Genomic DNA, 16,286 nt, shown 5'->3' on the forward strand with positions numbered 1-16,286 from the left:
GTGATGTCCTCTAACTGCTCCAAGCAGGCAAGACGTAGCTCTCTGTGCTCCAAGTCTCGTGGTTGAGTGAGTCCACTGGTGATCTCCTTCCATGGTGCTGATAAGGAGGCATCAGAAGGGGCCAGAGATTTAGACACTTTTAAGAGGATCATGACATCATCTTTGGTGGTCAGGACCCCATCTCATAATCTTTGCCTATCTCTGCTTATATCATAGTGCTTTTGTGGACTAGTTACATGTGTAATACTAGAGCTGATTTGAGATCTTCTTGTAATGCACTTCTTTTATACCTAAAAATGAGGAGATTTATAGAAGGCTTAAATTAAATTTTGAAAATTCTTTTCACTTGTCATCAATGTCCCTCATGCCAGATGTCATTTTCTTATAGAGGCAGGCACTTTAGAGACAGAATTAAATTTGTGAGAGGCAAAATGCATTTTCATCATTTTCTTACAGAATAGAACTATAAGTAACACACACACAAATCAAAGCAATCTAATCAAGCTCCAAGGACAGAAGCCTATAGTGTTTCTATTATCTTTTAATAATAAATACCAGATTCTCCTGTGTCCATTCTAACCTGCATGTATTTTTCACCTCAGAGGTCAAGATAAAGAATTAACCAATGGCTGAAGAGAATTTTACAGTTGTCACTAAATTTATTCTTTTAGGACTGACAGACTGGGCTGAACTGAAAGTTGTGCTTTTTGTGTTGTTCCTGGTGATTTATGCTGTTACTTTGGTGGGGAATCTGGGCATGATCTTGTTAATCTACATCACACCCAAGCTCCACACTCCCATGTACTGTTTCCTCAGCTGCCTTTCATTTGTGGATGCCTGCTACTCATCTGCCATAGCACCCAAGATGCTGACCAACCTCATGGTTGTGAAGGGAACCATCTCTTTCTCTGCTTGCATGGCACAGCATTTATGTTTTGGGATCTTTGTTACCACAGAAGGTTTCTTGCTGTCGGTGATGGCGTACGACCGTTACGTAGCCATTGTGAATCCTTTGCTTTATACTATAGCCATGCCTAAGAGGAAATGTGCAGGGCTGGTCGCTGGGTCATGGATTTGTGGAATAATTAACTTGTTAATACACACAATAAGTTTGGGGAAACTGTCCTTATGTAGGCTGAATGTTGTCAACCACTTCTTCTGTGATATTCCATCACTCCTAAAGCTGTCTTGTTCTGATACCTCCATGAATGAGCTGATGCTCTCAATCTTCTCTGGAGTCATTGCCATGGCCACCTTCTTGACTGTGATCATTTCCTACATGTTCATTGCTGTTGCTATCCTGAGGATCCACTCAGCAGCAGGCACACAGAAAGCCTTCTCCACCTGTGCCTCTCACCTGACTGCTGTGACCATATTCTATGGTACCTTAAGCTTTAGTTACATTCAGCCCAGCTCCCAGTATTCTGTAGAACAGGAGAAGATGGTTTCTGTGTTCTACACACTAGTGATTCCCATGTTAAACCCCCTGATTTACAGTCTGAGAAACAAAGAGGTAAAGGATGCTGTGAGAAGAGCCATAGAAATGAAATATTCCCTCTGATAATTTGAAATCACTGTTAACCCTATAATACTGTACCAGTTGGTTCTCACTTCAAAGACTTCCATGAATGTTAAAGCTTCTAAGGACTGCACAGATAATTTCATTCTATACACTTATTTGCCATACGGGGAGACAGCCAATAGGAGAAAGCTGTGTAACCATACAGCTGCATGAGGAAAACCATAGTCTATCACATAAGTCTTCTTCTGGTATCCTGGGTTGTGAATTTCTGAGTCAGTACACAGTAGAGTATTACATTTATATTTTTGGTTGTTTAGAGAAAATAATTGTATAATAATACTTGCATTTGAAGACATAAAAATAAAGTACTTACTAAGAAAAATAATTTTTTGAAGACATAAAAATAAAGTACTTACTAAGAAAAATAATTGGTTTTCAATTTTCTAACAGTATAGATATAATGTCTATAGCTGAAATCTGCCTTCACTGATTTGTGTTTTAAATGGTCTAAAGAGTGATTGTGACATTATGATAAAAAATACATATTTGATCGATCTTCATCCTCCATTTTTGTACATTGTTCCTAACATCCTTGGAATTTCCTAGGTGAGGAAAACAATAAAGGTGTCTTGTTATGTTTTGAAGACATAGCTTTACAGAAATCATGATGTTAAGTATAGTAAAATTATATATGAAATTCAACCCCCAGGTAACAAAACATCAATTCGCCCAGTCTCTTTAGAAGTTTTGAATTGTGTTTCTATTTTTGTGATTATTTAACATTGCTATTTTTTGTTCTGTTTTGAATAAGTAGCTCTCATTTTGCCTTTCTTTAAGTGTATAGTAGACACACAACAAATAAAAATAGAACAAGTGAGTCCTCTAACTTTGTCCTTTTTTATTTTTAAAATTCTTTGGCCTATTCTAATTTCTTTGTCCTTCCATTTATAGTTTGGAATCAGCTTCTAGATTTCTCCCACTTAATGAATAGATGTTTCACATCTTAAAAATACTGTGGCTTCCAATCCATGAGCAAAATATAATTCTCCATTTACACATCTTCAGTTTGTTTCATCAGTTTTGCTGTGTTCAACAGGTAGAGCTTGATCATATTCTGTCAGATTTATAATAAAATCATGTATTTTGGTTTTATTGTATTAATTTGTATAATTTTTAAAATTTCCAATTGTTTATTACATATATTCAGAAATGCAGAAGAATTCTGTATGTTGGCTTTGCATACTGTGGCTTTACTGTACTGAGTGATTAGTTCTAGTAACTTTTACAGTTTCATTTTCTATGTAAACAATCATGCCAACTACAAATAGAGGCAATTTCACTGATCAGTTTCAAATCAGTATGTCTTTTTATTCTTTTCCTCACCTTATTCCACAGGCTGGGATCTCCATTACGGTCTTTAATAGTTGTGAGATAAAACAGTCTTGTCTTTCTCCAGTTTTAGTAGGAAAATATTTATGTTTTCATAGTTAAGTGTGCTGTTCATGTAAGTTTTACTGTAGATGTCCTGTATCATTTTGCAGGGAGTCCTTATCTATTTCCAGATTGTTGAGATTTAATTTTATTTTTTACTGTAAATGCACACTGAATTTCATCAAACACTTTTTCTGCATCAACTGAGAGAAACCATATTTTTTTCTTTATTCTGTTGATATGATTAACTACATTATTGATATTTAAATGTTGAACTAAGCTTACATTCCTAAAATAAACCTTATTTTGGTCATCATTTATTATTAATTCTATATATTGGATTAAACTTACTAATATTTTATTGAAGATTTTTTATGACTATGATCTTGAGTTTACAGATTAGCAAGCTGTGTTATTATTTTCTTGTATTGTCTTTGTCTTGTTTTGGTGTCTCAGTTATACTGACGTCAAAAATTTTGCTGGAAAGTGACCTCTTTTCTCCTACTTCTTGGAAGAAGAAAGTGTGAGATTTTTTTTTCATTAAATATTAGTAGAATTTGTCAATGATACCATCATTTAGCCTCTGGTTTTCTTAGGAGGTTTTTCTATTAATTCAATTTTTAAAAATATATCTAGCTCTAAAATTTCTCTATTACAATTTAGTGTGTTTTATACTTTGAGTCTTTCAAGGAATTTGCCTGTATGGTCTCAAATTCATGGACAAAAGTTTGTTCATAATATTTCCGTTACACTTTTGATATTTGCAGGGGAGGGATGTCAGTATCAAATTTATTTAATTTTAATCTTATGGTAGTTTATGATGAAAAATAATGTGAAAATGAATATACATATATTCATGTACGACTGAAGAATTGTGCTGCACACCAGAAATTGACAGAACATTGCAAACTGACTATACCTCTATAAAAAAAAATTATTTAATTTTAAGAGGCTTTACAGGACAGACAGAACAGCATGGATAACCCCACAGCAGAGATCCAATGACCCCTGATTTCAGCCTCCATTGCCCCAGGACTTTTCTGTTTGAAACAAACTTGGGCACCAGAAACTAAGCTGTATGCAGGAAAATCTCAGCTCAAGGAAGCCACCGGCTATAGGACCTCTCAAGTTTTTCATCCTTGTTAGTAACATAGCCTCCTCATATGGTCCATGCAGCATACAATCATGTCAACTGGACTTCCATGCATCATTTTTGGAAGCATATTTTTACTTATCTATTTTTCCATATAGTCCCCACAAATTCCTTGAGTTAATTCTGGAAGTGAGCTCTATCAAATAGAGCATTAGGTGTCCCGTGGACTAGAAATAATTACACAAACTAACTGTTAAGGAATTTCTTCCAGTATTTTAACTTTGACTTTTGTTATTTGCTACATATTCCTTAGATATTTTTTGAAATGTTTATTACATCAATTTCTATAATGTTTTCTGTACAAGTTAGAATGCTGACCATTTAATAGAGCCCAAATTATCCAATGTCAAGTTGGGATTTTGTAAACAAAAACATATTACCCATAACTACAGCCCCTCATATGTTTTATAACATTTCTTTCCCTCTGCCCTGTATCTCTCAATTCTTTTTTACCTTCCTACAGTTTTTTTCTGGACACAAAGCTACTATATATGTAACTTATCCAAAGCTAAAGTACTAATTTCTCTAACAATGCGACCACCAATTGTTTTTATGTTATGAGGCTTTTAGGTCAACCTCACATAATGTGTTCCTTGTGATCACTTTTTTCATAAGTTTTATTTTCATTCAGGTTATCAAGGGAAGTTACGGAGCCTCTGCTGTACCATATGGTTGCAGCACACTCAGCAAATCACATGTCAATTAATATTACCATGTCACTTTAACAGATTTTCCAAGCCAAAGTACCCTCTTTTCCAAGATCATACATTTCTAGACCAGGAGAGTCAGTGGAGACAACTTTCAATAGACCTCAGTCTCTGTCTAGTTTGTGGACACCATTACAACCCAGCAGCGAAGGCCAGGTCCCACCAGCTTGGGTTTCCAGTCACCAGTGTGAAAGCCTAAGTCTGACCTGTAAGTCAGACTGCCCTGCAAATGACACGTCAGCCAGTCCCTCCCTCCTGAGGGCTTGCTGTGCACATTTTATTCCATCAGGTTTGTGACAGTCGCAGGACAATTGCACATTTCCTCATCAGCTTTACAAGCAGACTGTGCAACACAGCCATGTTTCCTGGATGAGAGATCTCTCTCTGGTCTCTGCCTCTTTCTGGGTAGACATGCTCTTCCTATGATGGTGAACCTCAAGGAAAACCCTTCGGATGGAGCTGGCATGAGAAGTCTGGCCCTCAAGGGCCTCGAGCCTCTCTTAGACTGTTGTGGCCAGTCAGCCTAGCCACTGAAAGTGTTGTTGCCACTGAGTATTTGCAGAAAGGAGTGACTTAATTTTAATCATGCACCCCAAGGCATTATGTCACACCAGAGATTATTAGTGGTGCGTGTTCGATGGCGTATGATTCAAGGCTTCCTATAGTGGATAATATTTATTTTTTTTGTTTTATGTGAACACAAACTGATAGAAGTCAAGGCTTCCCATAACTGGATATGCATTACTATGCAAAACACACAAGTTTGTCAGGATTTCATACAAAATATTTTAATCCTTATCATCAAGAAGCTAAGGAAGGTAAGATTGCCTGTAAATACAATGTAAACTTCTGTTCAAATATGAAATAGTAGGAAATGGAGAAGCACCACGTGTGCTTGTGAAGGGCATGCCCCTCATATTTCCACTCACATATGCTAGAAATTAGAATAGAACCCCTCCCGTTCCAGGACTTTGAGAGCTCGCTTCTTGATAGCATCACGGTCAGCTCTCCAGCGGTTGCTCTTTTCCCAGGGGACCCTGGGATATTTGTGGTACTGATTTGTTATTTCCCACACTCTCCTTCTTTCCCAGTGGCACCTTTCTCCAATGAAGAAACCATACGCAGATGCAGTTTGACACTTGAGAATATGATGGCTGTTGTGAGTCATTAAATACCTAATGAATTTCTTATTCTAAAGATAATACCATCTAATTTTCATATTCAAGCTTCTCAATTAGTATTGTTTCTCTCTCCCATTTTCAGGCACTCTTTCAATGACACATAGTGTAGGTTTATCAGTGAAGCTTCTTTCCATGATGTTGGTAAATATTTCTGAGTTGTATGTTCCTTTCATCTGTCCAGTCACTGTGCTGGGCAACCTTTGGGTGTTTCCATGAGTCAGGGCAACACTCAATATGTGGTACCTCTTTGGGAAGGTGTTTTTCTTGGTCTATATGAATGCTACACCCTAAAATACCGTAGTACCCAAACTTTGCACCTGCACATGACACTCAGCCTTTCCCCACTGTATCATTTAGGAGTACTGTCACCATGCATGTAATGGATCATTTAACAAATTCTAGCTCAACAGAGCTTAATTTTTTAAAAAAAGTGATCACATGTCATGCTTTATGGCTTTCATTCTTTAAGTAGTGAATAGTATTAGAGTCAATATATTCTTTTGTCCTTAAATTAATTTCTCAAGTGGCTGAAGCTTACATAAAAAGCTTCTTCAAAGTCTGAGAAGCAGAAGGTGTTGGAGAATGATTATTTCCCTCACAGACTTCTCTTTTTTGGGAAAGAACATTTATCTCTTGTATTGTGCCTTACCGAATTCCTCCTACAAATCTTTAGGGGTATTTCTTAAAATGGAAACTCCCTTGTTTCCTTATCAGCATGCATGTCCTGAGAACTTAATAGTAATTTTTGCCCTCCTTCAATTTATTATAGATCTACTCAGATTTTGTCTTGTCTTCACTTTGCTGTGGATTTCTATTTTAACAAGGATACAGAAACAACTGGAATATAAATTTTAAACATGGATAATTACTTTTTTTTTGTCAAAAAGACAGGAATATATTACAGTCTCCTAAACCAAACTGCCAGTTATAAAAAAAGAACAACGACTTGGGGGAATAAAATTTACAAATCTGGGAGCTTATGAGGGACCAAAAAATTTATCTTAATTGGAATATCTTCTGATATCAACCAAATGGACTGGTTGAGACAAAAATTATACACCAAACAGAACCTACAGATGTTTGGTGAACCTATTAGACTCATATACAGAAGTGAAGGAATTGATGAGTAAAAAAGTGGAATCCCAATGTTTAAAATAAGGATATTTGATTAAACTAATATGACAGAGTACTTCAAGTCATCAAATACACAGATAAAACATAACAAGGAAGAGTGTGAAGGCTAAAACAGAAGGAAAAGAAAGGACTTAGAAGTACAGACACACACTCTACAATTTTATTCTAATAGATGAGAAAAATACCAGAATCATTGACAGCTTTTTTCTGGTCTATATCCACCTAACACATCCTACTGTGTTATAACATTTACTTTACTTATGTATGTAATTGATAGTTCCCACTCAAGATAGTCAAATATTTTTACTCTTTTGTTCATTAATTTATTTACAATAATTAGAAATACCTGGCATATGTAAGACAATCTATAAATATGTGTTGAACTCATTTATGCTCACTATTTCTTTTGGAGGCAAACAGAGCAAAATTTAAGGTCCATAACCGGTTTGTAGGACTCATATTGTATGTAAACTTTAAGAGAAAACATTGCATAGTTTTTTCCACATCCTTTGTAGGGCACATTTCACATCTTTGTTCTTCAGGCTATAGATCAAGGGATTTAACATGGGGATGACGAGGGTGTAAAATATGGAAGCCACTTTGTCAGTGTCAAAGGAATGACTGGACTCTGGTTGCACATACATAAATGTCAAAGTCCTGTAGAACACTGTGACCACTGTCAGGTGGGACCCACAGGTAGAGAAAGGTTTCCGCCTACCTTCAGCAGAGTTCTTCTTGAGAACGGATTCAAGAATGCGCAGGTAAGACATGAGAACTATCAGAAGGGAGAAAATCAAGTTAAAACCTGCTAAGATCAGAATAATCAGTTCAATTTCACGAGTGTTTGAACAGAGCAAAGATATCAAAGGAAGACTGTCACAGTAGAAATGCTTAATGACATTGTAGCCAGAGAAGGATAAATTAAATATCTTTGTGGTGACTAGAAGAGAAACAAATGTGCAATAGAGATAGGGGACTGCCACCAGCACCTGACACGCCCTTTGTGACATGATGAATGTGTAGAGCAGAAGGTTACAGATGGCCACATAGCGGTCATAGGACATTGCTGACAGAATGAAAAGTTCACTAATGATGAACTCAAGAAAGAAAGCTAGTTGTGTAGCACAAAAATAATAGATTTTATTTTGATCTGCAACAAAATTTACCAACATTTTGGGTCCTATGGTAGTTGAATAACCCAAATCAGTAAAAGCCAGGTGTCTGAGAAGGAAGTACATGGGTGTCTGTAGCCCGGAGTCCACTTTGGTGAGGATGACCACGCCCAAGCTGCCCACCACTGAGATCACATAGATGACGAGGAAGAGCCCAAATAACGGAGCCTGCAGCTCAGAGCAGTCTGTGATTCCCGTGAGAATGAATTCGCTCAGCACTGTTTGATTGTACTTTTCCATCCAGACTTAGTAGAGAACATATTCCGAATAGAGACATCAGCATAGTCAATAGATTTGGTGAATTATCTTCTTGGAGATGTGTTAGTATGCAAAGCTAGTGTGAATATGATACATTTAAATGTTCCAGGTTAGAATATTTGAAAATAAATTCATCTACTGGACATCAAAATCTAGAGATCGAAAAAAATATGGAAATACATCAGTGGTTCTCTACTGGAGTGATTTTACTCCTCAGATAATATCTAATGGTTTGAGTCCAGTTAAGCTGTTCAGTATTTTACAGTAGCCACTATCCAAACTGTAACAATATTCAGCCAGTGGTCACAATAGTATCAAGGTTGAGAAACCCTGATGGTATGCATATAGATATCTAGACAGAGAGAGTTACATAAATATGGATAACAAAGCAAAAAGGAAAACACAATAAAACAATGTTAAAGCTTCAGGTATTAAATATACGGGCAGTTATTTAACTATTCTTTAAAATTTTCCTTTTACTACTTATATGGTACAATCACATAATGACATTTATAAAATGTATCAATAATAGAACATAATACATATGCCAATTATATAATAAAAATTTCAAACCACAAATTCCAAAAGTTCATTTAACCCACTACTCAAAACATAGTCCTATGAAAGATCTGATACCTTCAGGTGGTACTGGCTGAAGAGTTAGCGCCCTTGGCAGTTACAGATAAGTGTATGAATAAGGAAAGTGTAATGGGTCACAGTGGGGATTATTTTTGTTTATATGGTGAAACATACTGGGAAATGTGTGTGTGTAAATACAATTTCTGCAGTACCTTTATGTGTGGTATAGACAAAGGGTTAATTGGGGCAAATAATGTAAATTATCTAAAACTGTTTATTCTCCTATATAAAGCAAAGTATTTTGCAGGGTTGTTGGGAAGGATAAAGATTCCATGGTTCAATGAGTCTCTGTTACCTGAAAATATTTCTCAAATATCAAGTACATAGTTTCTTTTTTTTCTTTTTTAGTAGTGATAGTAACTCTCCTGGAAAAGGTTTTATATCTAAATTCATTCTCTGGACTGCAAGGTCTTTGGCAGGGCTATAGTGATGGGTAGTGTGGAATTGGTAGGCTGTAACAAATGCAACTTACCCCAGTCCCTACCCTACCCCTATTTCACGACTAAACTTGAACAATTGAGTTGGGATCGCTTATCTTCTAATTTTAATCCATTTTACCAGCATTTTAATGCAAGTTATTTTGATATAAATTTGCTTAAAATATTTTTCCCCTTGCAGCATTTTCATTAAGATTGAAATATACTACCTTGTATGTAACAAATCAGAAGCACTATGTCATGCAAGAAACTAGGGAACTCTGAAGAAATTGGGCCAACTGGGAGGAAAAGAGTTCACTAGCAGTGGTTTTACATAGTGAACTTCTGTAAAAATTCCCTTTGGATTATGGGATACAATACTTTAAAGAAAAAAAATGTTTAAAATCATGATGATGCATGATACCATAGAGACAAGATAAAATGCACCAAAGATGAGACATACATGGATTCCTATATGTGATTTGAAATCCTTCTGCACATTAAGCCCACAGGGACTCTTTCAAACTATGATAAAGCACAGAAGGCAGGTAACCATGTATATAATGGCATGAAATGTATCTAAAATACCCTAAAAACCCACAGATAAAAAATTATATAGCAGAGTAGGAGGTGAATCACATGTTAAAGTAAGATAAAGTAAGATTTTTGGTTTAAAACTTTCAGCCATCAGGGCTCCTGGGTTTTTGTTGTTATTGTTTGTTTTTTATTTTCTCTCTTTTTTTAAGGAATAGAAATTATTCTTTTTAAATAAAATAAAAAGAGTCTCTGAGTGCACTCTATGCAGACAAAAACATAGAATTTCACCACATTAAATATAAAGGTAATTACATGCAATTTATGCTAAATTACTGAAAATGTTGCTTCTAAATTTGTGACCTCCTGCTATTCTACACTGCCTTGAAGCACATACCTTTTTTATATTAGAAACCTGGAAATGTGCATCAGTAGACTGTATTATTAGAGAAATATTAAACTCAATAAAGAGGAGGATAAATCTTGGTTTTTGCTTTTTTTTTCTTTTTGGCTTCCTTCATATTGTTTCTCTTTACTATCATGGAAGGCTAAAAAAGCAAACAGCACGTGGTAAGTACCAATTTTCCCATAAGGTAAGGGAAGATAAGATCATTTTCCCACACTGGCTTTGGAGTTTGATGGAAAAAACCAAATTGTTCTTTCACAGTTTAGTATATCTGTTGAATTTTCAGTTTTTATTTTTTTGAAGCTATACTCTTTGAGAGAATTATATCTGGTTTCTGTCAGGTCTCACTAGAAAATGGATCATATGCTGAACATTGCACCATTATCATAAAACTGGGTACTTAAAAGGCTCCTAGTGTCCCAAAAAAGCTTTTCCCACCTCAGTGTGAGGGGGCAACCTCTTTTTTCCTCATCAAGTTATCAAGTGAGAATTATCTTTCTATGGTTATTTAAATGACCATTAAAAGTGAAGTTACCTTTGCAAGGATCACAAAAACAGTCCAGCATCACTAAAAAAGTATTTGGAAGGACATCAGAATGAGAGACTGAATACCTGCGGTTTCTTAATTTTGGCAATTATAAAAATTTCATGCCTCTCTTTTTTGATGGAGGTGCTGGGGATTGAACCCGGGACCTTGTGCATGCACTCTACCACTGAGCTGTACCCTTTCCCTATCACTTAAAAGAAATATTTTACAAACAATAGGATAGTGATTCAAAGAGGCATATGAGCATTAAGCCTCTCTACCCATGTGACAGTATTCAACAATTAAGAAGAAAAAAAGAAAGAGTTCCTATTCTTGTTTGAGAGCATTATTGTTGTTAGAAAGAAAACAGGACTGAATCAGAAATGGTCACATTTCTCTTTGGCTTTGCCGTGGAATTAGAGTGGAACTTTGCAAAACATCACTGAGACAGTGCGGATATCGGTAACATACGGTCCCATATGAAATATGCTATCATTTTTACCTTTAATAAAGCCTCTGTCTTGACTCCCATATGTGTTTCTTAACATGACATATTGAGAACAATTTATATATTTTGTTCACCTTTTGAGACTCTCCCTGAGGAAATGCCAAGCAATTTGTTGATTATCCCTAAAGCATAGGACAGCACAGCAAAATGCCTGGCAGTGGTTCAAAAATTGTCAAGAACAACTTGTATTCACCAGTGAGTAAGTTTATTATTTGTTTAATTCCTATTTTTCACTCTTAGTTAACTTTCCATTTGTGCCACACAGGACTCTTGAGTAAATGGTTAGATGTTTAGGACCAGATTATCAAGAGCGCCCGAACCCACAGAGGTCTCCTCAAGTGGGTAACACGGTGGAGAAGTGTCAAACTCCGTCCTATTACATTCTTTGAAAAATTTAAATAGAGTAAAAATGATGCATTAGGGAAATGTGACCTGTTATCTCCTTGATTTTAGTTGTTTTTGTTGTTTTCCTTCCCTCTGAAGCAGGCATTCGTTACTTATTTTTCTTCAATTCATAGTGTGTTGCCATCTTTGACTAGTTACAAATTCTCTTTTGATATGTTTTTTCCTTAATTGCATGTTGCAGCATTTCATTTATTCCATTCTGTGCAATTCCTACTCCAATTTTTCTTCCCCTCCTGGAAATATTCTACTAATATACAAACTCAGTATATCTTACAGTACATTCAGATCTTTGATTTATTTAATCAGCATACTTTTCTGCATACATATCCTGCACATTTTCTGAGTTTCTTACTATTTCATTATACTTGTGTGATTGTAAGTGGTACATGTATATGCAAGTATATATATATTTATTTTGATTTCTGCATGTTATTTGTATACATATGTGAATTAACATCTTGCTGAACTCACTTTGTGGGGAGAATTCCTTGAGATTTTCTATTCAACAGCATGTTGTTTGCAGTTACAGATCATCTTACTTCTTCTTTTCCAAGATGTATGCCTTTTATGCCTTTTTTTTTTTTGTACATTCTGAGATTTCTTATTTGATCTGCTTTGTACAACTACAGATGCGTGCTTTTTAGATTTTTTTGTAATTTAATTTTAGATTATTTACTATTTTAAGTCAGCATCCTTTCCTTTGCATAATAATTTTGAGAGCCATCCATATTTTCAGTGTATCAATAATTTACTACTTTTTATAGCTATGTGGTATTCACTTGCTTGGATATCCCACTCTCAAGTGGATCAATTTTTAGATTGTTTCCAGTGTCTGACTGCTATAAAGAAAGCTTATACAGACATTTGCATACATGTGTTTGTAATAAAATGTGCTTTCATATCTTGTGGGTAAATACGGGCCAGTCGAATAGCTAAATATTATGTTAGAGTCATGTTTAATTTTTAAGGTAGTGAATCTTAAATCAAATGGTTTAAAATATTTATATACCATTTTGCTTTCTATCAATAATGTATGAAATTTGTAGTTTCTCCACACACAGACAACTAGATATTCTAGTTGAATATAGTGTTATCTCATTGAAATTTAAATGAAAATTATTTACTGAATAATGAGGCTGAGTGACTTTTTATGTTATGCACCAGTTCCTGATTTTTACATTTAATATTCTATAGAAAATATAATATTTTCTGATATAAGTTGTGTATCTACTTGGTAATGAAATAAAGACTCATTTTTGAATGAATGAAATATAGTTTCAAAATATGTAAATCTTAATACTTTTTTTCTTTTTGTTTTATAATCTGAGGGATAATCAAAGATACCTCATTATTAATTTTAGAAGTGAGATATTGGGCTGTGTTTATTCAAGTTTGTATTTTCATATCCATATATTTTAACATTGTACTGTATTTGTGTACAAGATAAATAATCTAGGAAAGATATTTTTTAACTGTTTATGTATGCATAGCTCATACTTAGGTATATATATATATATATTTCTTTATAATTAGAAATAAACTGTAAAGATGCCAATAATATTTACCTCACTCACTATATAACCTTGTGAATTGTTTTTATTCAAATTTGATTGGCTTCACTGATAATTTTATTCCATGATGATGAACTCAGAAAACAGTTCATTATCTCTATGATGTAAATAAGTCTACTGAATGTTAAAAAGTAATAAAATGAACAAAAAATAAGAGAATGTAATAAGGGTCATGTAGGAAGCATGTCCAAAAGACATGACAACTTTATAAATGACTGCATATTACACTACACATTCACTAGAAATATAGTATCATCCAAATCATGAAATCATCTCATTTTGCTTCTTCCAAGTAGGGTCATCAAACTGATGTAGTCAAATAAAGAATCTTAATCAAAACATAGTGACCCTCATTCAAACCAAATTTGTGGAAAGGCAGCCAAATTAAAGAGAGGCAACACCCCAATTTATCCCAGAGGAGACCTCATACACAAGAAGAGAAAAACAACTGGAACATAACAAGAATTATTCTTATTTTTCAGAAAGCTTTAAAAAAAAAAGGTAACAATCCATTAAACAAAAGCAAGTGGTTAGGAATCAAGATCAGTTGATAAGAAAAACAAAAAGTAAAAACCCAGGAAGCTTCTATGGCAAACCACAAGAAACAGAACTCAATTGGTATATCCATTTTTTATAGACAAATGGACTGATTTAGACAAACTTAGCTGCTGTGTTGATCTGGGTTGCCAAAATGCCAAGTATGTTGAGTAAATCGACTATTTAAGGCTCATATGTGAAAGTAATGGTACTGATGAGACAAGAGCAGAACACAAAGATCCCCTTGTGGGAAGGAGACATTTGAGCAAATTCAGATGACTTCAAATTAACACAATACACTGAGCCTCCTTGAAACTAACATCAAGTGTGTTTTAACCCATCCTATAGAAACGAATGAAGGCTAAGCAGAAAGTGTGTGCTTACAGGAAAGCAAACATACATACACACTAATATGCAGGCACTGGAACTTTTATTCTAATACTTGAGAATAACACAAGTCACTTTAACTCCCTGTGTGTACCAGCTAATGTTTTTCCCTCCTGTGAATCATACCCACACTCTTTGCCTGTGGCTATAGTCTAACCCATATAATGGGACTCCCTAACCCATTATACTGTAGCAATAAGTTACCTAATTATTATGTTTATGATACATTTCTTCCATCAAAGAAGGAAAAGATATTTATTGCTCATTAACTAATGTATTTAGAGCACTTAGAAGTACGGCTGTTGCATAGAAGACAATCTCTAAATATATGTTGATCTCATTTATCCTTGCTTTCCCCTCTGAGAGGGCACAAAACAATGCTTCATAATGTTCATAGCCTAATTCAGAGGAACATTAAAATGAATTTAAGAAAAGATATTGCATATTTTTTTCCATATCTTATGGACAGTATATTTTACATCTTTGTTCCTCAAGCTATAGAACAAGGGATTCAACATGGGGATACTGAGAGTATAGAATATAGAAGTCACTTTGTCAGTGTCAAAGGAATGTCTGGACTTGGGCTGCAAATACATAAAGAGTAAAGTCCCACAGAAGACTGTCGCCACTGTCAGGTGGGATCCACAGGTAGACCAAGCCTTGTGCCGACCCCCAGTGGAGTTCATCCTGAGAATGGCTACAAGGATACACAGGTAAGACACAAGAACCACCAGAAGCAATGAAATCAAATTAAACACTGAGAAAATCATAATAATCAATTCAATATCCTGCGTATCTGAGCAGAGCAAAGATAACAAGGCAAGACAGTCACAGTAGAAATGACTGACAACATTGTAGCCACAGAAGGTAAATACCTTTACGGTGACTAGAAGAGACACAAATGTGCTATAGAGATAGGGGACTGCCACCAGCACCTGACACACCCTTTGTGATATGATGACTGTGTAGAGCAGAGGGTTACAGATGGCCACATAACGGTCATAGGACATTGCTGACAGAATGAAAAATTCACTAATGATGAACATAATGTAGAAAGCTCCTTGTGTGGCACAAAAATAATAGGAGATTGTATTTTCATCCACAGCAAAACTTACTAACATTTTGGGTCCCACAGTTGTTGAATAGCCCAGATCAGTGAGAGACAGATGTTTGAGGAAGAAGTACATGGGTGTCTGTAGCCTGGAGTCCACCTTGGTGAGGATGACCATGCCCAAGTTGCCCACCACTGAGATCATGTAGATGACGAGGAAGAGCCCAAATAACGGAGCCTGCAGCTCAGGGCAGTCTGTGATGCCCATGAGAATGAATTCACTCAGCACTGTTCCATTGTGTTTTTCCATCCAGTTTTATCAGAAAGCCTACTCTGGATAAAGACATCAGCACAGTCAATAGCTGTCATGTGGTATCAGCTGGTAGTGTTTTAGGATGCAGAGCTAGAACAAATATGATAAATCCAAATTTCCAATTCTGGAATTTTAAAATAAACTGGCCTGCCACAATAAACATATATAACAATGATGATGTATAGATAGATAGATAGATAGATAGATAGATAGATAGATTGCCATTGATAATAGAGATAGGGTTGGAGACAGAAATAGATCAGTGTTTTTACAATTGGGGATGATTTGTAGCCCAAAGAACATCTGGTAATCTCTTGAGGCATTTTGGTTGCCACAAGTAGAGTGAGTGAAAGGGGGAGCTACTGGCATCTGATGGTTGGAATCTAGTGATGCTGCCATTTGTCTTGCTACATTAGGACTAGACCCCCACACATG

At 35.4% G+C, this 16,286-nt stretch overlaps 3 protein-coding genes across 3 annotated transcripts; 1 reads left to right on the forward strand and 2 right to left on the reverse strand.

Annotated features, from left to right (window-relative positions):
- The first annotated feature begins 475 nt into the window (after positions 1 to 475).
- On the forward strand, positions 476 to 1,561 carry LOC116155206 (olfactory receptor 5J2-like). Its single transcript, XM_064482398.1, has one exon. The coding sequence runs from the start codon at positions 626 to 628 to the stop codon at positions 1,559 to 1,561; it is 936 nt and encodes a 311-aa protein (XP_064338468.1). The 5' UTR covers positions 476 to 625.
- Positions 1,562 to 7,601: 6,040 nt separating this feature from the next.
- On the reverse strand, positions 7,602 to 8,622 carry LOC116151663 (olfactory receptor 8K3). Its single transcript, XM_031447031.2, has one exon. The coding sequence runs from the start codon at positions 8,538 to 8,540 to the stop codon at positions 7,602 to 7,604; it is 939 nt and encodes a 312-aa protein (XP_031302891.2). The 5' UTR covers positions 8,541 to 8,622.
- Positions 8,623 to 14,912: 6,290 nt separating this feature from the next.
- On the reverse strand, positions 14,913 to 15,848 carry LOC135320015 (olfactory receptor 8K3-like). The gene has a single exon (XM_064482409.1). It carries the CDS (start codon positions 15,846 to 15,848, stop codon positions 14,913 to 14,915), a length of 936 nt encoding a protein of 311 aa, XP_064338479.1.
- Positions 15,849 to 16,286: the final 438 nt, after the last annotated feature.

Source organism: Camelus dromedarius, chromosome 35, assembly GCF_036321535.1.
Source record: "Camelus dromedarius isolate mCamDro1 chromosome 35, mCamDro1.pat, whole genome shotgun sequence".
In the NCBI taxonomy this organism is placed as follows: domain Eukaryota; kingdom Metazoa; phylum Chordata; class Mammalia; order Artiodactyla; family Camelidae; genus Camelus; species Camelus dromedarius.